The sequence below is a fragment of the Mustelus asterias genome, chromosome 2 (genome assembly GCF_964213995.1).
Source record: "Mustelus asterias chromosome 2, sMusAst1.hap1.1, whole genome shotgun sequence".
Lineage (NCBI taxonomy): Eukaryota > Metazoa > Chordata > Chondrichthyes > Carcharhiniformes > Triakidae > Mustelus > Mustelus asterias.
The window spans coordinates 105,144,516-105,167,868 of NC_135802.1; the positions used below are offsets into that span (position 1 = coordinate 105,144,516).

The 23,353-nt window shown below is 43.1% G+C and overlaps 1 protein-coding gene across 2 annotated transcripts in view; it reads right to left on the minus strand.

The window, feature by feature from the left end:
• chn2 (chimerin 2) overlaps positions 1–23,353 on the minus strand; it is a 336,658-nt gene that overhangs the window by 111,093 nt on the left and 202,212 nt on the right. The window contains exon 1 of one of the 2 annotated variants that reach the window (XM_078239735.1): positions 2,311–2,475. The exons of the other annotated variant lie outside the window; for it this stretch is intronic. Coding sequence (XP_078095861.1) covers positions 2,311–2,328 — 18 coding nt within the window. The 5' untranslated portion in view covers positions 2,329–2,475. Of the gene's footprint in view, positions 1–2,310; positions 2,476–23,353 lie in introns of those variants that run through there. 2 annotated transcript variants of the gene reach the window in all.

Genomic DNA, 23,353 nt, shown 5'->3' on the forward strand with positions numbered 1-23,353 from the left:
GTTACCTTAATGTACACATCTTGACCTATCTGATCAAACATGATCATACTTGACAGACATTTCAGCTACTAACCACCAGGCACTCAGTTATTTAGGTTTTACAACAAATTGCTTTCTCTCATGAATACAAGTTTACAGAAGCTTTATGTGCCAAACCTAAATATTCAGTACAAACTTTGTGCTGGTATCAAGCTCCACATATTAATGAATAGTACATTGTATCAGAAATCAACTTTACGTTTAGACTTTCATCACATCTCTGGTTCCAAGAAATAGCTCACTGCGATTAAACATTTCACATTAATCATTGTCAGATTCTAACAAGAAGATTTTTTGTATGCTAGTTCAGTAAAACTGTGAGCACACTTGAGAAACATGCTCTACTGTAGCGCACAATGGAAATCCCTCCATTTAAAGTGTTTCAAGCCTCACAGTACACTGAGGGTCAAACTGCCACAAAATGCAGAAATGCCAGCAGCCTTCTCACTGGTGTCAAGTGAAACCTGAAACTTTATGTCATTTTAACAATGTGCTTCCTCAGTACCATGTTCTATTGTCATTTATTAGTTACCTTTCTCAGTAAAATTGCTTTGTAACATAATCTGGAGTATATCAACTATCTGAGTCAATGCTGAAAATGAGTCTTCAAATTTCAGAAGCCTTTTGTAACCTTATAACGCAAAACGTTAATGTTTTCAATTATTAGGTTTGGAACACAGAGCTAGGCTGTCATTAATTCATAAAGTATACTAATAAAAGAATCATTTTCAGAGCAGTCATGCATAAACCAGCTAAAATGAACATGCTGGAAGCTGGATATCTTTGCATGGTTAATAACTTTAACTCAGGTGTCATTACTGTGCCTGAATTAAATGGAAGCAATTTAAAATGTAACAATTGCTTAGTGATTAAAATTACTATGCTTTATTGGAGAATTGCAACCACCTGCTTTGGAATAAAATGTATCTTTTATTGATGTTGAAGCAAATGCACCAATTTAAACCCACATGCAAATATTGTTTTGTTCGATGGCACATTGCTCAGAACAGCTCCAACAAAGGCTTCATACCCCATTCCTAATAGGAAATATGGAAGTGAAAATTGAGAAATAAAAGGTTTATATACCACAAGCAGTTATTTGGTGACAGCTCTGAGGTAACAAAGTCTATCGTCCATTCATTGTGCAACAAGGACATTCTGGTGCGAGCTGTAATGTGCAGAAAAATGAACAGAATATTGCAACTGTTATTTTCAGCTTTTTCCCCCATTCGAAACACTATTAATAGACAGCAGTTTCAAATTAAATTTAAAAGTTCCAGTGCTTAATATTAAGGAGCAGAATATTAAATGGTGTATCATTTCTCCTTGTAAAGGTAGAATGAAAACTATTACTGATCATCTCAAGGTCTAAACTTAATGCAAGTATTGTAAAACAGAATTTTATTGATGATTCATGTGCAAAGGCAAACACAACGCTATTGACTTGCAAGCCCACCTTGCACATTTCAGTTAATAACTGCCATAGGATGCTGTGGGAAATCTTAACAAGTAAGCACAAGTGGTTGGGTGTGGTTTTGGAGGTGGACTGGAGGTTAACTCAGGCAAAATTCCAAAAGCCTTGGGAATTTGCTTCCAACTTTCCCAATTCCAGGTTTAATGCCAGGCCAAGAGGAGGGGGTTTCTCCTTGGCTCACAAATCCCCCACCCCCACCCCTACCCTTAAAAAATTGATTAAGTTGTCAAAACAATATGCCATTTCGGACAACAGACAGAATTGAAATAACAGCGAAGTATATATTTAGATGCAATAATATGACTAATTCTATTTTAAGGAAAAGCTCTGGGTCTTATGTATGTAGGTAAGGTATATGCCGCTTTAAGAGAGCAGGTCAGATGACCCATAATACAACCTCCATCCAGCGTGGAGTTGGGGGAGTCAGTCTTGAACTGACTGTGCTACTGTTAAGACATTCAATAAACAGTTCCTTGTTTGAATTATACCAATCTATCTTGTTGTCTTTTTATAGTCCATTATTAGACCCAAGCATAATATTGGGTACATCATGTAACTTAAGTGCTGTTCATTTCTATGGTAATGAAACCATATTAGTAGTCTAGAAAAAAACAATTCACAGTGCAACAAAAATCCTGTCTGGGAAAAATTTAAATCCAGTTATATTTACATATACTAGTATAACAAAATTATGCTGTCGGAAACAACTGCGACAATGATAGCTATCCAGACCACTATGGATTTGAATTTGTTTTCCACTCTTTCCCTCGCATTCTCCATTAATCTCATATACTTACAATCATGGTTATATCCATCTTAGGGTGCAGCTCCAAGTTATTCTTATGCTATCCCTTTGTGTATTTGTTTGTGTCTGTCTTCTCATTCCTGTATGTCTTCCATCCTTTCTGCATGCCATTTGTTTACAGTTTTTTCTTTCTGACTGCTGCTTTCCATATTGTTTAGATACTCCTTCCCTTTCTCTATGTCTCTCTCTGACTGACTATCTGTGTGTCTCGTATTCTCTAATTTTCTTCTGTCATGCCAACAAGACCTTTGGCTCCAAATTCCTGTTCGCTGCAGAAATCATTTTGTCTTTCTGATAGCTAGGGATTGGGTGTAGGTTGTTTTGTTCCATTGCATAACTGAGCTGTCTGCTGGGGCTAGGGCTGAAAAGGCAATGGGGAATTACTGGGAGGCTACATGAGGCCATGCCCAAGAATATAGCTAATCGCTGCAGTGTGCTGACTATACCAATTATAATTACTGCAATGCTACTGTACTCAGATTTGTAATCATTAGATACTCATTATTTGTCCAAAATAATTTTACTTTTTTGATATATTTTTGCTCTGGACTGTCTAAGGTAACCGCATCAATTAACATTATTGCTGCCTGGAGGAGCAAAGTACATCAGCTGGGGAATGAGGAACATGGTGGCTCCGGGGCAGTTCAACTCAATGTGGACTGCTTCACTTTCTTGTATTACGATCACTGCATCTGCCTCCAAAAGTGGTCATAGGGTTGCTGTGGAGATTTGTGAAAGCTACATTAAAAAATCTTGCCATATATAGTGCCTTTCATGACCTAAGAATGTCCCAAAGTTCTTTACAGCCAATGAAGTAGTTTTGAAATGTAGCACTGATGCAGTGGAAAAAAATGTGGGAGTGCCAATCATAGAATCCCTGCAGCGGAGAAAGAGGCCATTTGGCACATCGAGTCTGTACCGACTCTCCAATAGAGCATCTTATCCAGCCCCTCCCCTCCACCCTATTCCTGTAACCCTGTGCATTTACCATGGCCAACCCACCTAGCCTACACATCTTTGGACTGTGGGAGGAAACCGGAGCACCCAGAGGAAACCCATGCAGGGGAGAATGTGCAAACAGACAGTGACCCAAGGCTGAAATTGAACTCAAGTCCCTGGCGCTGTGAGGCAGCAGTGCTAACCACTGTGCCATCCAAATCAGTTTGTACATAGCCATGTTTCACAAGCAGCAATGAGATAATGGTCAGATAATCTGTTTTAGTGACGTTGTTGAGACAAGAGAGACAAATATTGGCAAAGATACCAAGGAGAACTCCCTTGCTTTTCAAAATGTTCAGTTGCTGAGACAATTGCCTTGTGACTTGAGGAAAAGTAAGTTCTCAGAGATTTCTAAGTAAGTTTGTGATCTCTGTTAATTTTTTTTGGGAACAAGAATAGGGTGGATACAAATCTGTCAAGGGCTGAGGAAGATCCAAAGATTCCACAGAAAGCAATAGGATCAGTAAAGGAAAAGGAGGCTAACGGAGTTATTCGAATTGAAAGTGGCAAAGATAGAGATAGTGGAAAGCAAAGGAGCTGAGATCAAAGCAGCAGAAATTGCAGGGAACACACCAGGGGTTGCGGACACCTCCTTAAAGATTTAAATAGGAACAAAGGAAGATCCCAAACAGCAAGCCAAAAGTGAGGAAGATGCCCCACTTCGTTGATGTGTCACAAGGGAGTGCAATTGAAACTGGAAAGCCACCTTTGAGCAACGATGTCCCAGAGAACATGAGGCAGACTGGGAGGAAAACCATCCCCGAAGTAAATAAAAAGGGATGGTAATATGCTCCAAGAAAACAGCACTTATAAAAACCACAAGGAAAATAAAAGTGAAGATAGTGTGGATTTGACCACTGAAGAATCAAGTGGTCAGGTTCTAAATCCAAAGTTAATAATACCCTGCAATTTAGATGCGGAACCTACTAAGGACAAAAGTGCAGGAGGAGAACCCAGGCACCTCATAGAGGCTAAAACAAACAGTTTATCATCCACTGTCATCCTAGAGATTTTTTTAATTTTTTTTTAATTTTTATACTTTTCCAATTCAATCAAATCAAGTCCAATTCAGAGTCTCAACAAGTTGAGACATTTCAGATCCAGGCTGACAAGACAGGGCGAGCGACCAAACCACCCTGTCCTGGGCCTGATCTACATGAGCCAAGCTGATTGGAGAAGGGGGAGGTTCCTCCTCCAAGACTTGAGCTCATTTGCATCTTAGCCAAAAGGCCAAGATGCCGCTTTTAAAAATTGCTTCATATGAAACATATGAAGCCTCAGCGTAACCTAATGACCTCGACCAAGTGTGGCCGACCATGGGCTGCCGTCCATACACTTGATCTTAGCCAAAAGGCCGAGGACTGTCATCCTAGAGATAAGCATGATCAATGTGCCAGAAACCACAATGTTAAACTCATGGGTTGTGGAGACAACAGGTAAGTTGTTGAGGGCTTTATAGGCAATGCGATAATGCAGTAACAGAAATTTGCATATTACAAACCTTGGAACAGAAAAGATGTCTCTTCAGCAGCCGGTGAAATTTGATCCCCACAAGGACTCGAGAGTTGAACTGAGTTTCCACTTAGCCCAAAACTCCACAAAAAGCCAAATGTCTGTTGATGTTAAAATGTCCAAATTCCTATAAAAGAGGCTAACAAAAATCTAATACCATTCAAGAACACATAACTGAGATTTAAAGGTGGGAAAGGATATAAGGTACTAGATTCCTGAGCAAAAACTTTCCTGGGGCCAAAATCCAACACTAAAAGAAATTCAATAATAATTGTGCTTCATATTCCCACTGGGGATAGCGATGTACAGCACAAAAGCTATTGTGCTTAATGTTCCCTTTTTGCCTCTTCCCTGAGGAAATGCCCTAAGGCAGGTTGAAATGTAATGAAAAATCAAATTAACAACACAAGCTAGGTTGTCCAGCTTGAGAAGCAAGCTCTTCTGCTAAAGTCTGCCATTGTCCCACTTGCAGCCATTATATCCACCTTTGCAGCACTTCTTGTTAAAAACATGACTCCTTCCAAACTGGCTTCCTGTGCACCTGCTATATTATGGTGTGGACAAGGTTTTATTCTAATCAATTGGCTTGTAAATAAGCTTAAACGCTTTTTAATGAGGTATTTAAAAATGGTGGTGGGCTGTTGATCTTGGGGCTTACCTGACTATTGTATGATGACAGACCGGTGTGATGATGTCGGGTTTGCGACCTGCTGTCAACACACCAGATTTTATTCATGCACTGGACAGCAGCACTCCCGATCATAGAATCCTACAGTGCCGAGGGAGGCCATTTGGCCCACCAAGTCTGAACCGACTGCAATCCCACCCAGGCCCTATCCCCATAACCCCATGTATTTACCCTAGCTAGTCCCCCTGACACTGAGGGGCAATTTAGCATGGCCAATCCACTTAACCCGCACATCTTTGGACTGTGGAAGGAAACCGGGGCACCCTGAGGAAACCCATGCAGACACGGGGAGAATGTGCATACTCCACACAGACAGTGACCCAAGCCAGGAATCGAACTAGGGTCCCTGCCGCTGTGAGGCTGCATTACTAACCACTGTGCCACCGTGCCGCAGCATGTAATGTGTGAATGTAAAATCTTGCCCGGATTTTCAAATCATGCTTTGATGAAAGATCATCTGCACTTAAAATGTTAAACTTATTTTTCTCTACAGATGCTGCTTGATCTGTTGAGTTTTGCCAGCATTTTTGTTTTCATTTGTTTATGCAAATTACATGAATGTAGTGTTAATATTCAGCTCTGGTACCTTTAGGTGGAGCTGTGGTATTAACTTCCAATGTAATTAGATGTTTTGCTTGTGAATTAATGTGTCACAAATCCAAGCACTTTCTTATTTAGATAGTGGGAGCATGGACTAACTTTCCAAAAGAGAAAATGCTGGAAAATCTCAGCAGGTCTGGCAGCATCTGTAAGGAGAGAAAAGAGCTGACGTTTCGAGTCCAGATGACCCTTTGTCAAAGCAAAAAGGCATAGAAAGTGGGAGATATTTACAATGCAGGGTGAGGGAATGAAAGATGAATCATAGCCACAGAAACCAGGGAAAAAGGCTGCTAATGGCAGTCCATAGAGAGAATAAAGGGTGTGACTGGCCAAATGGCAGAGAAGCTGAAATCAGAGGGTAAACTGTGACAGATGAAGATGTGGGTGGGGTGGGAGAGAGATAAAATATAGAAAAAAGGAAGCAAAGGGGGAGAAAGGGTAAGGAAAGGGGGGATAAAGTAGGGAGAAGAGTGGGGGTAAAAATAAAAATTAAAGACAATAAAGAAATAAAAAGGTAAAGAACAGTAAATTTTTTTTAAAAGATGAAAACAAAGGGGTCGAGGTGGAGTAGAGCTAATCATCTGAAGTTGTTGAATTCGATGTTGAGACCGGAAGGCTGTAAAATGCCTAGCCGGAAGATGAGATGCTGTTTCTCCAGTTTGTGTTGAGCTTCACTGGAACATGTCCCGTGTCACGACCCTCACCCCCTCCCCTACCTCCCAGAACAAGGATAGAGTCCCCCTTGTTCTCACATTTCACCCCACCAGCTTGCGCATGCAAAGCATAATCCTCCGCCATTTTTGCCAACTCCAGCGTGATGCTGCCATCAAACACATCTTCCCTTCACTCTCTCTGTCAGCGTTTCGCAGAGACCGTTCCCTCCAGGATAACCTGGTCCACTCCTCCACTATACCCAACACCTCTCCCGTCACTCACGGCACCTTCCCATACAATCATAGAAGGGGTAACATCTGCTACTTTACCTCTTCCATGCTCACCATCCAAGATCCAAAACATTCATTCCAGGTTAAGCAGTGTTTCACTTGCACCTCTTTCAATTTGGTCTATTGCATTCGTTGCTCCCAATGTGGTCTCCTCTATATCAGAGAGACCAAGCGTAGACTGAGTGATCGCTTTGCTGAGCACCTTCGGTCTTTGCGTAATCGGGACCCTGACCTTCCTGTTGCTTGCCACTTTAAGAACATAAGAACATAACAAATAGGAGCAGGAGTAGGCCATCTAGCCCCTCAAGCCTGCTCCACCATTCAATAAGATCATGGCTGATCTGATAGTGGGTTCAGTTCCACTTACTCGCCCGCTCTCCATAACCCTTAATTCCCTTAATGGTTAAAAATCTATCTGTGACTTAAACACATTTAACGAGGTAGCCTCTACTGCTTCATTGGGCAGAGAATTCCAAAGATTCACTACCCTCTGGGAGAAGAAGTTCCTCCTCAACTCTGTTCTAAATTGACTCCCCCATATTTTGAGGCTATGCCCCCTAGTTCTTGTTTCCATTGTAAGTGGAAATAACCTCGCTGCTTCTACCATGTCTAGCCCTTTCATCGTCTTATATGTCTCTATAAGATCTTCCCTCAACCTTCTAAACTCCAATGAGTACAGGCCCAGTCTACTCAATCTCTCCTCATAAGCTAACCCTCTCATCTCTGGAATCAACCTGGTGAACCTTCTCTGTACCCCCTCCAAAGCTAATATATCCTTTCTTAAATAAGGGGACCAAAATTGTACACCGTACTCTCGGTGCGGCCTCACCAGTACCCTGTACAGTTGCAGCATGACCTCCCTGCTTTTATACTCCACCCCTCTCGCGACAAAGGCCAACATTCCATTTGCCTTCTTGATCACCTGCTGCACCTGCAAACTGAGTTTTTGTGATTCATGCACAAGGACCCCCAGGTCCCTCTGCACAGTAGCATGTTGTAATTTTTCACCATTTAAATAATAGTCCATTTTACTATTATTCCTTCCAAAGTGGATAACCTCACACTTACCAACGTTATACTCCATCTGCCAGATCCTTGCCCACTCACTTAGCCTATTCAAATCTCTCTGCAGACTCTCTGTGTCCTCCACGCAATTTGCTTTCCCACTCACCTTTGTGTCATCCGCAAACTTTGTTGCCCTACACTCGGTCCCCTCTTCCAGGTTGTCTATGTATATGGTAAATAGTTGAGGCCCCAGCACCGATCCCTGCGGCACGCCACTAGTCACTGATTGCCAACCGGAAAAGCACCCATTTATTCCGACTCTCTGCTTTCTGTTAGATAGCCAATCCTCAATCCACGCTAACACTTTACCCCCAACTCCGTGTACCTTTATCTTATGCAGCAACATTTTGTGAGGAAACTTATCGAATGCCTTCTGGAAATCTAAATACACCACATCCACCGGTTCCCCTCTGTCAACCGCACTTGTTATATCCTCAAAAAATTCCAGTAAATTAGTCAAACATGACTTTCCCTTCATGAATCCGTGCTGCGTCTGCTTGATTGAAGCATTCTTTTCCAGGTGTCCTGCTATTTCTTCCTTAATGATAGATTCCAGCAGTTTCCCAACTACGGATGTTAAGCTAACCAGCCTGTAGTTACCTGCCTTTTGTCTACCTCCTTTTTTAAACAGTGGCGTTACATTAGCTGTTTTCCAATCAGCTGGCACCTCCCCAGAATCCAGTGAATTTTGATAAATTACAACTAATCCAGTTGCTATTTCTTCTGCCGTTTCTTTTAGTACCGTGGGATGCATTCCATCCGGACCAGGGGACTTGTCTACCTTTAGTCCCATTGGCCTACCCAGCACTACCTCTTTAGTAATAGTAATCGTTTTAAGGTCCTCACCCCCTACAGTCCCATGACTGTCAATTATTGGTAAGCTATTTGTGTCCTCCACTGTGAAGACCGACATAAAAAAACTTGTTTAAGGCCTCGGACATTTCCTCGTTTCCTATTATTAAATCCCCCTGCTCATCTTTTAAGGGACCAACATTTACTTGAGCCACTCTTTTCCGTTTTATATATTTGTAAAAACTTTTACCATCAGTTTTTATATTTTGTGCTAGTTTACTTTCATAATCTATCTTTCCTTTCTTTATCGCTTTCTTAGTAGTTCTTTGTCGTTTTTTAAAGCCTTCCCAATCTTCTAGTTCCCCACTAATTTTGGCCACGCTGTATGCATTGGTTTTTAATTTGATACTCTCCTTTATTTCCTTAGTTATCCATGGCTAGTTATCCCTTTTCTTACATTCCTTCTTTTTCACTGGAATATATTTTTGCTGAGTACTGAGAAAAATCTCCTTAAAAATCCTCCACTGTTCCTCAACTGTCCCACCAATTAGTCTGTGTTCCCAGTCTACATTAGCCAACTCTGCCCTCATCCTATTGTAATCCCCCTTGTTCAAGCAGAGGACACTGGTTTGGGACCCTACTTTCTCACCCTCCATCTGTATTAGAAATTCAACCATATTGTGATCACTCATTCCAAGAGGATCCCTCACAAGGAGATCATTAATTTTACCTGTCTCATTACACAGGACCAGATCCAAGATAGCTTGCTCCCTCGTAGGTTCTGTAACATACTGTTCGAGGAAACTATCGCGACAGCATTCCAAGAACTCTTCCTCAAGTCCACCACGTCCGACTTGAGTTGACCAATCAATATGGTCTGGATGTTGCCTGGATTAGGTGGCATGCCTTATGAGGATAGGTTGAGAGAGCTAGGTCTTTTCTCCTTGGAGAGGCGAAGGATGAAAGGTGACCTGATAGAGGTGTATAAGATGTTGAGGGGTATTGATAGAATGGATTCTCAGAGGCTTTTACCCAGGGCTGAAATGGTTGCCACAAGAGGTCACAGGTTTAGGGTGCTGGGGAGTAGGTACAGAGGAGATGTTAGGGGTAAGTTTTTCACTCAGAGGGTGGTGGGTGCGTGGAATCGGCTGCCGGTAGTGGTGGTGGAGGCGGATTCGATAGGGTCTTTTAAGAGATTTTTGGATAAGTTCATGGAAGTTAGTAAGATAGAGGGTTATAGGCAAGCCTAGTAGGTAGGGACATGTTCGGCACAACTTGTGGGCTGAAGGACCTGTTTGTGCTGTAGCTTTTCTATGTTCTATGTTCTAATATGGAGGTTAAAATCCCCCATGATTATTGCTGTTCCATTTTTACATGCATCTGTTATCTGTTTGTTTATAGCTCGCCCCACCTTGAAGTTATTATTTGGGGGCCTATGGACTACGCCCACCAGTGACTTTTTCTCCTTACTATTCCTTATCTCCACCCACATTGATTCCACGTTTTGCTCCTTAGAGCCTATATCGTCTCTCACTACCGCCCTGATGTTATCCTTAATTAACAGAGCTACCCCACCTCCTTTTCCTTCCTGTCTATCCTTCCGAATTGTTTGATACCCCTGGATATTTAGTTCCCAGTCCTGGTCACCCTGCAACCACGTTTCTGTAATGACCACTAGATCATACCCATTTTTACTGATTTGTGCCGTCAACTCATTCACTTTGTTTCGAATGCTACGTGCATTCAGGTAAAGTGTCTTTATGTTAGTCTTTCTTACCTGGACCCGATTTGTTAGTGCATTCCTTTGTTTGCATGCTCTGTCCCTTCCTGTCACAGACTGGTTATTCTTCCCCAGACCATCTCCTTGCACTGTGTTATCCACCTCCCTTCTCATGCTTGTCACCTTTTTTACTCTGCCTGAGGTTAGATTCCTGCCACCTTCTATACTCTCTGTTCTATTACGTGGTCTGGAAACTTTACTAACCTCTCCTGAGCCCTCGGCTCCTTTAACTAGTTGAAAGTCCTCATCATTAACCTGCACTCCTACCCTCTCCTTTACCTTTGATTTTCTGATTCTCCATACAACTGAACCCTCCCCCCGCTATTTAGTTTAAAGCCCTATCTACAGCCCTAGTTATACGATTCACCAGGACTCTGGTCCCAGCACGATTCAGATGATTACCATCCCATCGGAACAGGTCCCCTCTTCCCCAATATTGGTGACAATGTCCCATGAATTCAAACCCATTCCTCCCACACCAATCTTTGAGCCACGCATTTACCTCCTTAATCTTATTGACTCTGTGCCAATTCGCTCGTGGCTCAGGTAGTAATCCAGAGATTATTACCTTTTTGGTTCTGCTTTTTAATTTAGCTCCTAGCTTTTCATATTCCCGTAGCAGAAACTCTGTTTCTGTTCTACCTATGTCGTTGGTACCTACGTGGACCACGACAACTGGATTTTTACCCTCCCACTCCAAGTTCCTCTGCAGCCCAGATGAGATATCCTGAACCCGAGCACCAGGCAGGCAACACAACCTTCGGGATTCTCGATCCTGGTCACAGAGAACAGTGTCAATGCCCCTAACTATACTATCCCCAATTACCACTACATTTCTTTTTTCTCCCCCCACTTGAATGGTTCCCTGTACCACGGTGCTGTGGTCAGTTTGCTCATCCTCCCTGCAGTCCCTGTTCCCGTCCACACAGGGAGCAAGAATCTCGAACCTGTTGGACAGGTTCAGGGACTGAGGCTCCTGGAACTCTACCTCCTGGATCCCGCTACCTGCCTCACTCGCAGCCACACCCTCTTGTCCCTGACCTCTGGCTGAATTCAAGCTAGTTAGTCTAAGGGGTGTGACTGCCTCCTGAAACACAGCGTCCAGGTAACTCTCCCCCTCCCTGATGTGTCGCAGTGTCCGAAGCTCAGAATTCAGCTCATCAACCCTGAGCCGGAGTTCCTCAAACAACCAACACTTACTGCAGACATGCTCACTGGGAACCACAGTGGGGTCCACCAGCTCCCACATCATGCAGAAACAACTCATCACATGACCCTCCATCCTTAATGTATTTGATTTGTTTTTAAGTTTTTAAAAACTAAAAAACTAAACCTACCCTGCCTCGCCCGTTTCCGCCTAAGCCTGTTGAGCCAAAGCCCTTCAGCCCTCACTCTGCTATCTGCTCACTCCGCTGCCTGCTAACGACTGGATAGTGCGGCCTGCTTTATAAACCTCCCGCGCGCTTATAAAAAAATTCCTTCCCAGGTCACCCCGCAGCCGGCCTACTTCCGCTTTTCACTTTAAACTACGAAACAAAAACATGCACTCCTGCTCTCATGCCCACATGTCTGTCCTTGACCTGCTGCAAAGTCCCAGTGAAGCTCAATGCAAACTGGAGGAACAGCATCTCATCTTCCAGCTAGGCATTTTACAGCCTTCCAGTCTCAACATCGAGTTCAACAACTTCAGATGATTAGCTCTACCCCACCTCAACCCCTTTCTTTTCATTTTATTTAATTTCTTTTTATTGTTCTTTACATTTTTTAAATTATCTTTCTTCATTTTTATTTCCCCCCCACTCTTTCCCCCTACTTTATCCCCCCCTCTTCCCTTACCTTTTCTCCCCCTTTTCTATATTTTATCTCTCTCCCACCCATTCCCCCCTCCCCACCCCAACCCACATCTTCATCTGTCACAGCTTACCCTCTGATTTTAGCTTCTCTGCCGTTTGGCCATTCACACCCTTTATTCTCTCTATCGACTGCCATTAGCAGTCTTTTCCCCTGGCTTCTGTGGCTATAACTCATCTTTCATTCCCTCACCCTGCAGTATAAATATCTCCCACTTTCTATGCTTTTTAGCTTTGACAAAGGGTCATCTGGATTTGAAACGTCAGCTCTTTTCTCTCCTTACAGATGCTGCCAGACCGGCTGAGATTTTCCAGCATTTTCTCTTTTGGTTTCAGATTCCAGCATCCGCAATAATTTGCTTTTATGGACTAACTTTCCGTTGCATACAGTTGCAAGTCTTAGCCACAAGGTGGCGGTGTGGTCACAGCACATAAACTGGTCATTAGGCTCAACTGGTCTGTGCTGGTTTCTATGCTCCACATAAGCCTTCTTGCTCATAAAACCCAATTACAATATCCTTCTTCTCCTTTCTCCTGGATGGTGTCAGGCTTCTTGAGTGTTGTTGGAGCTGTACTCATCCAGGCAAGTGGACAGTATTCCAGCACACTAATGACTAGTGTTTTGTAGGTGATGGACTAGCTTTGGGGAATTAGGTGAGTTACACGCTGCAAGATTTCTAGCCTCTGACCTGCTCTTGTAGGCACAATATTTATAGGGTTAGTCCTATCCAGTTTCTGGTCAATGGTAACCCCCCCCCAGGATGTTGGTAGTGGGGGATTCAGTGATGATAAGGGGCAATGTTTAGATTCTCTCTTATTGGATATGGTTATTGTCTGGTGTGTGGCATGAATGTTATTTGCCAGTTGTCAGCCCAAGCCTGGATATTGTCCAGGACATGGACTGCTCCAGTCTCTGAGGCGTTGTGAATGGTAATGGTGCTGAACATTGTGCAATCATCAGTGAACAGCCCTACATCTGATTTTTTGATGGAAGGAAAGTCATTGATGGAGCAACTGAAGGTGGTTGGGCCTAGGGCACATTGGAAAAATGCTACAGAAATCTAGCAACAACAAATAACTTTTTACATGTGATTTCGGGTTTATTTTCTAGCTGAAGAATTTTCTAAATTGGCTAGAAAAGGTTTGACCATGTAAGCAATCATGTCGATAACAATGGGGTGAAAACTTTGCCTGTTCACATTTTGAGAAAGTGTGTAGTTCGCACGTTCTTTCCGTGTCTGCATGGGTTGCCTCCGGGTGCTCCGGTTTACTCTCACAGTCCAAAGATGTGCATGTTATGAGGACTGGCCATATTAAATTGCCTGTTAGTGTCCTAAAATGTGTAGGTTAAGTGGATTAGCCATGGTGTCTGCGTAGGTTACCTCCGGGTGCTCCGGTTTGCTCCCAGAGTCCAAAAGATGTGCTGGTTGGGTGCATTGACAATGCTAAATTCTCCCTCAGTATACCCGAACAGGTACTGGAGTGTGGCGACAAGAGGACTTTCACAGTAATTTCATTGCAGTGTTGAAGTAAGCCTATGTGTGATTCTAATAAATAAGCTTTTCTAACTATAAAACTTTTCTTAAACTGTAAATGCACGTGGTGGTGGTGGTGATGGGAGGGAAGGGAGGGGAGGGAGGTGATGGGAAGGGAGGGGAGGGAGGTGATGGGATGGGAGGGGAGGGGAGGGGAGGGAGGTGATGGGATGGGAGGGGAGGGAGGTGAGGGGAGGGGAGGGAGGTGATGGGGAGGGAGATGATGGGAGGGGAGGGGAGGGAGATGATGGGAGGGGAGGGGAGGGAGATGATGGGAGGGGAGGGGAGGGAGATGATGGGAGGGGAGGGGAGGGAGATGATGGGAGGGGAGGGGAGGGAGATGATGGGAGGGGAGGGGAGGGAGATGATGGGAGGGGAGGGGAGGGAGATGATGGGAGGGGAGGGGAGGGAGATGATGGGAGGGGAGGGGAGGGAGATGATGGGAGGGGAGGGAGATGATGGGAGGGGAGGGGAGGGAGATGATGGGAGGGGAGGGGAGGGAGATGATGGGAGGGGAGGGAGATGATGGGAGGGGAGGGGAGGGAGATGATGGGAGGGGAGGGGAGGGAGATGATGGGAGGGGAGGGGAGGGAGATGATGGGAGGGGAGGGGAGGGGAGGGAGATGATGGAGGGGAGGGGAGGGGAGGGAGATGATGGGAGGGGAGGGGAGGGGAGGGGAGGGAGATGATGGGAGGGGAGGGGAGGGGAGGGGAGGGAGATGATGGGAGGGGAGGGAGATGATGGGAGGGGAGGGGAGGGAGATGATTGGAGGGGAGGGGAGGGAGATGATTGGAGGGGAGGGGAGGGAGATGATGGGAGGGGAGGGGAGGGAGATGATGGGAGGGGAGGGGAGGGAGATGATGGGAGGGGAGGGGAGGGAGATGATGGGAGGGGAGGGGAGGGAGATGATGGGAGGGGAGGGGAGGGAGATGATGGGAGGGGAGGGGAGGGAGATGATGGGAGGGGAGGGGAGGGAGATGATGGGAGGGGAGGGGAGGGAGATGATGGGAGGGGAGGGGAGGGAGATGATGGGAGGGGAGGGGAGGGAGATGATGGGAGGGGAGGGGAGGGAGATGATGGGAGGGGAGGGGAGGGAGATGATGGGAGGGGAGGGGAGGGAGATGATGGGAGGGGAGGGGAGGGAGATGATGGGAGGGGAGGGGAGGGAGATGATGGGAGGGGAGGGGAGGGAGATGATGGGAGGGGAGGGAGATGATGGGAGGGGAGGGGAGGGAGATGATGGGAGGGGAGGGGAGGGAGATGATGGGAGGGGAGGGGAGGGGAGCTGACCTGAGGGTAAGATGCTCTTTCAGAGAGTCAGTGACTTGATGGACCAAATGGCCGCCTTTTGCACTGTAAGAATTCTATGGTTCCATAAAAGAAATTTAGCATTAGAAAATCAACCTTAGAAATTATCGCATTAAACATAACATGTAGAAAAGCAAAGGATATATTGCATTGTTATTTAATTTCTCAGCTGTATAAATGTGTTCAGAGCATTGGTTTGTAAAGGAATGCAACACATCAACCATGCTGTTGTTTTTTCTGCTCGAGAGATGACCTTCTCATACAGCTAGGAAATGTAGTGAAGGTCATATTAACATACCAAAAATAATTTACATTTAACTGACTTTGCTGACAAAACAACTTCATGGTCAGTGATGTTTGAAAGGCATTTACAAGTACACAAAGGATTTCAATATTAATTCAAGCATTCGGGGAATTGGTTATTGATGAATCAGCTATTTAGAATACAAGTACCTTTAATGAGATGCATGCTTAATTGAATGAAATGACCCAATTGGTTCCTCCTCGTGGCATGATTTATATTACCCTTTAGAAACCACTGAAGTTACAGTACAATACTAAATTGTGTTACAATTGTAGATTTAGAAAAGGCTATTAACAAAGCAAAATTCAATTAAAGTATTCACTTCTGTTTCTAAACACCATATGTAAAATATGGTCATTTATTTTTAAAAATAATTCCCTTTTTTCTTACAATACATACTATGATCACTTAGGAGCCTCTTTATAAACAACCTTTCCCACTCTTCCAAAAACAGGGAGTCAGAACAAAAATGATTCACTCTTCATAAAACAACTAGAAGTCTGCGTGAGAATTTTTGATCGAGATTGTTGTGTGAAATTCCAATATTTCAGATCAGTCAATTCCAATTACTGGAACAGTTTTACACACACATTGGCAGCACAGCTTGTCTGGATATTAAAACAAAGCACAGCAGTGTGGAACAACACGGTACCAAGACTCTAATTATTCACACAGCAAGTTCCCAAACACCACCACTGATCGGAGGTATAAACCAGAAATTCTGTTGCACTGCAATGTTATTGTTGCTACAGCTATTAGCTAGAGAAAACACTGAATGCTGCTGCTTCCAGTAATGTAGATTTGGCAATACTGGTCACGTATATTGGTCCCACAAAGGGTAGAACTACCAGTCCATTCTTGCTTCAGTCCATTTTGCTAGGGCAGGATTCATGACAAATACACAGTGAGATTCCTGCCATCGAGAGGCAGCCCAACAGTAGAGAATTCCAATTTGCAGAATTGAGGGGAAACTGACCCGGATGATTAGAGGAGATGCTCCACTGATAGTCTAGGTTGATACAGGGGCCTTTAAAAGTTATACAAGCGACGATAATGTTACACCAAGGTCTTCCTCCACCGGGGTCGCCTTAAAACCATATTGTTATTTCCTGAGACCTACAGTCCAGTTTCCCACCATAGCTCCAGGAAGGCACAGTAAAATAGTCAGATGCAAGGCAAATTTATCAGGAATCCCATATGGCATATGTCCGTTGCCATTTTTATGAGAGGCTGGGTAAAGATGGTCAGCAGCAGTCCTGTGTTAATTGTATAAATTAAGGTTAAGTGTACACAAGTGGGGGCACTCATTGGATAATAACTTGTTCATGTATGTCAGGAATGTTTTGTTGCAATATTATAGATTTTGCAAAAATGATAATCTTCCTTTCTTAATGGATACAAGAAGCCTTGAGGATGACTGCCAAAAGTCACCTGGCTTTTCCACTTGAATGTGGCCAAGCATCCAGAAAGATCCAATTGGATTGGAGGTAGAAATATCAAATGTGAAGACATTTAAAATTCAATTCACATTTCCAGAAGGCTAAACAGAAACTCATTGTGGCTTCCCTGGTGGTGTGAATAACTCTTTCCTATCTCCTCAAACATGGGAGAATGGGAACTAATCAAGTTGATAACTGAAACATTTAAGAGTTAGTGACTTTGGCTAAAAAAGACACCAGAAGCTATCCCCCTGCCCCAAAAGCTTAATCCAATACCTAATGGAGGCATGATTCAGCAGTTTGGGATAGCAGCAATTTTAAGTCCACAGCTGTATCTTCTGCCAATGCAAGATAGCCACCAATACCCTGCACATGCTCAGAGTCCAATTACATCATTTGCAAGTGACACAAATCAATACTCGTAAACAGAGACAACTTTTATTCAGCAGTCTTCAATTTTTTAAATAATGAAGCTTACTTCATTTCCCTAGTATCCCCAAAATGATTTATACCACACAAAAAAGACATAATACAACTAGGTGCAGGAACAACTCTCTGAACTAATTAACTAGCTGGTCTGAAATTTCAAACAATTCCATGTTTCCTGAGCTATGCAGCTGGCACACGGCACTCAGTGCACAGCCATTTCCCTGTCTCTGCTTCTCCGCTTTCTCTCATTCTCTCTTCCACAGCCATTTCTTTTGATGCTTCATCTTTGAATAAATTCCTAAAAAGACACCAATGCGATGTGTCATTTTAGTTGAGGTTGGAGGGAAGGATGAGCGGACAGAGTAGGTCCCATTTGCTACTTTCTAGTCCTGAGAGAGAGGTTTGTGGTGACCTGTGGATGGAGGGGGTTGTTAAAAGTGTTAACTTGATGCTGCTGGCACTGTAATATTTAAAATCCAGGGCCTGTGATGTCTGTGCATGCACCCTGCTGCACGTTGCCCCTGTAAAGATGGCAGTCGTGCATACAACTGTACATGCACGCCATTGGCAGCACACAGTTAGACTACCAAGGACCACCATATGCACGAACATAAAACAGGAACCTTCAATCACTCTCAGGACTTGTTCTGTTTGTTGAGCCCACCTGCAAAGGCAAGCACCAATTCTTCATCTACAGAAGCCATCAACAGCTGCTAAGCCCAACCTTGAGTTTCAACCCCTTCATTTCAGAATTCAAACAATGGGCCTGCAACAATAGCTCACAGACAATGATTTGAAATCTCATCTTTAAGTATATTTTTCCTTTATCTGCATTTTAATTTTGGTGCTGGATTTTACATGCCCCCATTGGGCTTGTTTTCGACAGGGTGACATTCAAAATAGGGCAGGTGCCAACCCATAATCTTCCCACCTACCGCATAACACGGTAGGTGGATGGGTGCCGAAATCGGTAGCCTGCCCGTCCACCATTTGTAAATAAACAATTAAGGGTCAATTGATCCTTAACAAGCCAACTGACTCCAATAATACCGTTCCCACACCATAATATAGTCGGCATGGGTAGACATGTGTGAGTATGCAGCCCACTTTTTAGATTTCTTCTAAAAGGGTGGGAAAGAGGGTACTATCTTTTGGAGATGCCCTTTGTACATTGGGGGCAGACCTCTAAGATAGCACCTCCCTTCCTTCTTACCCACCTGCTCTCCAAAATCCAGCACCCCACCCTCATCCCCAAAACCCTATGCACTAAATACCCTGCACTTACCTCACTCCAGGATCCATTGGTTCTTGGGACCGTTACAGTCCCAGCAGCATGGGCAACAGTGTTCTTGGCACTGCTGGAGCTGCCAGCTAATCCTGAGGGTGGCACTTCTACCCCAGTGAGTGGCGTAAGTCCTACTGTTGGGACAATTTAGGCCACGTGCAGTGTATTCTGGCCTAAGGACGTGCTTGCACAGAGTGATTTCTTTCTGGAATGAGGGAACAAGCCATTCATTCCCTAATCCCCATAAAATGCAGCCCTTTGCATCTGTATTCTAGTTAAGTTTTTTCACTTTTAGCTAAGTAACTTGCAGTAGTAGTTTTGTAATAAACCTTTATTTTGTTTAAGACAAAGCTGGGTTACTTTTAAAAATTTAATCATATGCAAATTATAAAGAGGGCTACGTATAAACGTACAAATTCTTAGTTCACAAACTACTTCAATTAAATTTATTTTTCTTGATTGTGACATAGATAAAGGGACACTTAGTGACATTGGTGATGGGTTGTAGAGTTAGAAGCTATATACTTGTAATGTCTCACTTATTGAATAAATCAATAACTGAGTAAAGTTTGACTTCTGGCTCCGTCCTTCACCAACTGGCTACAAGCAGTGTAACATTGTGGCAGAGAATGGTGGACTAAGGTGAAGCTTTATTCCAGTGTTGAGTGCATTAGTCACAGATCACTTAACTATGCTGTGTTAGATAGAGATTGCACCTAGATATCATGTGGATTGGCTAAAATGTATCTGGATTTACTCAGTAGTGGGGATTGATATATAGTCAGTGAGTAGGCAAGTTTTAGGTTTGGGGATAACAACACAGCGAGGTCATTAAAAAGAGTGGTGATTCCATGCAAAATAGCTTGGGTAAGCGTTGCAAATATCTGGTTCCATAATCCACGTGTTTAGGAGGAATATTATTAGTTTTAGGAATACAACTTTTAGAACACAAGAAGCAAGAGCGGGAACAAGAGTACACCATGGGCCCGTTGAGCCATTCAATACGATAATGGTTGATCATGGGCTTCAACTCCACTTTCTCACCTAGTCCTCAGATCCTTCGATCCTGAAAGACCACATATCTGTGTATTCCAGCCTTAAATATCTTCAACAATGCAGCATTCAGAACCCTCTGGGTAGAGAACTCCAAAAATTCACAACCCTCTGAGTAAGTAATTTCTCCTCATCTCTGACCTAAATTATCTTGCCCCTTAAATTACTGAAACAGTCTCAGAGTTTACCCTATTAAAGTTTGGGAAACAAGGTGTTAAACATAAATTAGATAGAAATACTTGGAAATAAACAAACCTAGGGTAATTATTGTTTATTTAATCAGGTCAGAATTAGAAGTGAGAAAATTTAAACTATGGATGAACCTTTTCTAAACTGGTATTATAGCCAGAAGATCTACATGTACCTCAATAAAAGATTTAGATTATTTATGTAGTTCCAAGATGAAAAGAAGCTAAACACAGCTGATAGACAAAGGGGTTTGTTGGTGGGACCAGCAAGTCTAGAAAAGGGGCCATTAACTCCATTAGAGACGTAGATTATTTATAGAGGTCATAGAATCAAAAGGGTTATGATGATGGTAAAAGATAATTGGTTTACATTTCTGTTTGAAAAATCCCAAATATGCCACATTGCCATGATAATAGGTTGTGGGGGTTAAGGATGTTCTTTTGGACTAATTTATTTGTATGTGTATGTTTGCTCACAAAAGCAGGCAGTCAGCAGTTCAGTTTAGGAACAAACAGAGACAGCTGCAACTCACTGAGTTGAGGCTGCAAGAGAGATGAATGTTCTCCTTCCCTAAAGGACATTAATGAACCAGATGAGTTTTTACAACAACCGACAATGGTTTCATTATCATCATTTAGACTTTTAATTCTCGATTTTTATTGAATTCAAATTTCACCATCTGCCATGGTGGAATTCGAACCCGGGACCCCATGCATTACTTGAGTCTCTGGATTACTAGCCCAGTGACAATACTAACATGCCAATGCCTCAGAGAGTTAGCTCAGAGAAGGTAGAGAGAGAAAGGGAGAGAGATAGTACCCATGTTTGGCAATTGGCCTTTGGGTGTGATAGCCCTGTCCTGTGCATCATTATCTCTCAGCCCAGTACCATCCAGCTCCTGATCTATTGTATTCTGTTCCTCAGGACTGTTTAAATTGAAACAGAGAAATGCGTACTTAAGTTCCCGTCCTCGGGTGTCCCAAAAAACATGAGATTAGTTATTTTTAGTGATGCTTCTGATGCCAATCTTCCTGATGGGTACTCGAGTGCAGCCAATTTCGTAATACTTTTTGGGGGGTGAAAGTGGTAAATGTTGCCCTTTAGCCTGGCAACTAAGAAAATAAAAGCGATTAAAAATATTTTAACTGTGGAAACATTGGCTCTTGCGGAAGCAGTGGATATCAGATTTCATCTGTCAAACATTTTAGGGAAAATTCTATATAAGGGGTGTACAGAAAATAGCTTGCTCATTGAATGTTACATAATCATTCCTTCTGGAATAACATGCACTCTACAAAAAACATAAATGAAAAAGATTAAGGATGAATCAAATGTCAGAAAAAAAGGAAATCTGCAAGATCAATGGGTTGAGGTGAGTCATCCATTATTTGTTTTACAAAACGGAGTGCTTGTGGTGGCAGCCTTTCACCATGTCTGACAATGCTTTATGCCATTGTGGTCAACATTATGTTAAGTATTGTCTGGTGTAATTCAGGAGCCCCATGCTGACATGGCAGATTCTGCTGCATTTGTTGCAAAGGACAACAATACACTGAGAAGATTCAAGGTTCATTGGCCTCTCTTTTCTCTGGGCACTCTTTTTGGCCAGCTGGGCTTTTTGTTTCTGTTCACCTTTTCCAATGCCTATCCAAACAGTCAACCTCCAGAAGTCAGAGTCATTGGCATTGTCCACCATCTTCATAGCTCACTTGCAGGTGTCCTTGTAGCAGAGGTATGAGTGCCCAACAAATTGTAACCCAATGGCCAGTTCACTGTACTAAATGTCTTTGTGTATACAATCCATCTGATAAATATGGCCAAACCAGCACAGATGTTGTTGACTTAGTAATTAATATATGCTGAAGGAATTAGCACATTTCAGGATCTCCGAGTTGGTAACCTTGCCATGCCAAGAGATGCTGAGGATATGTGTAAGACAGTGAATGTAGAAATTGTTCAGCCTTTTCTATTATCTAGTATATGTTGTCTAAGTCTCACCATTGTGCAGGAGTACACTGAGGACATAGGCTTGGTGGACTCTCAGGTTGGCTTTCTCAGTCAGGTTGCTGTTGTTCCACATTCACTCACTCAACTTGGACATAACAGTTTCAACTTTTGTGATGTATGTGTTGATTTCAGAATCAAGCAATATAATAGATTGCTGTTGATTGTGGAGCCTAGGTATGTGAAGCTACTGACAACCTCCAGTGTCCTATTGTCAATGCTGATAGATGATAGATGGGTCGGAGGCGGTTCAGAGGAGGTTTACTAGATAGATACTTGGAATGAAAAAAGGTTAGAGCGACTGGGCATTTTTCCACTGGGGTTTAGGCGAGTGAGGGGTAATTTGATTGACGTATATAAGATCCTGAATGGTCTTGACAAGTTGGACGTGGAAGGGATGTTTCCTCTTATAACTGAGTCCAGAACTAGGGAACACTTTTAAAATTAGAGGTCACCCTTTTAGGACAGTTATGAGGAGATTTTTTTCTCTCAGAAGGTTGTGCAACTTTGGAACACCCTGCCTCAGAAGGTGGTGAAGACTGGGTCATTGAATATTTTTAAGGCAGAGATTCTTGTTAGGCAAGGGAATCAAAATATTGGGGGTAGATGGGACGGTGGATTTCGAAACACAAATAGATCAATCATTAAATTAAGAACATGGCTGAGCAGGCTTGCTCCTATTTCGTATGCTTGTATGACAGCATGGCAACATCCTGGAACATAGCATTTGTTTTCCTGACGCTGATGGTCAAACCAAACACAGGGGCACCATTTCAGGAAAAGGTGCTGATTACTTAGAACTGAGATGAGTAGAGATTTCTTCATTCAGAGGAGCATGAACCTTTGAAAATGTTTTCAATGGAGGTGCTTCATTACCACGATTAATCAATAAATTATTACACTATTTAGCAGCTCCATGAAGTACTTTGTATGTTTAATGGATCATGTGATCCTCTGTGTCACGTTCAACCACAAATGGGTCAGCACCAGCCGATTGTAAAGGCCCAATTTGTGAGCCCTTCATCCATTACAAGCAATTGTCTAATTTACCACTTGAAGTGATATTCACAAAAAATACAGCGGAGGCTGAGCAGTGTGGCATAGGTAACACGAAAATGTAATTGAAATAGCAATGCAAACGTGTCTCTTTTGTACTGCAAATGGGGTCTTTAGAGAGCAGCCTGAGAATATTACACTGTTGGATTCATATTGTAGTCAGGCATGACAGAAGTAACATGATGGGAAAAAAAAGAGCAAT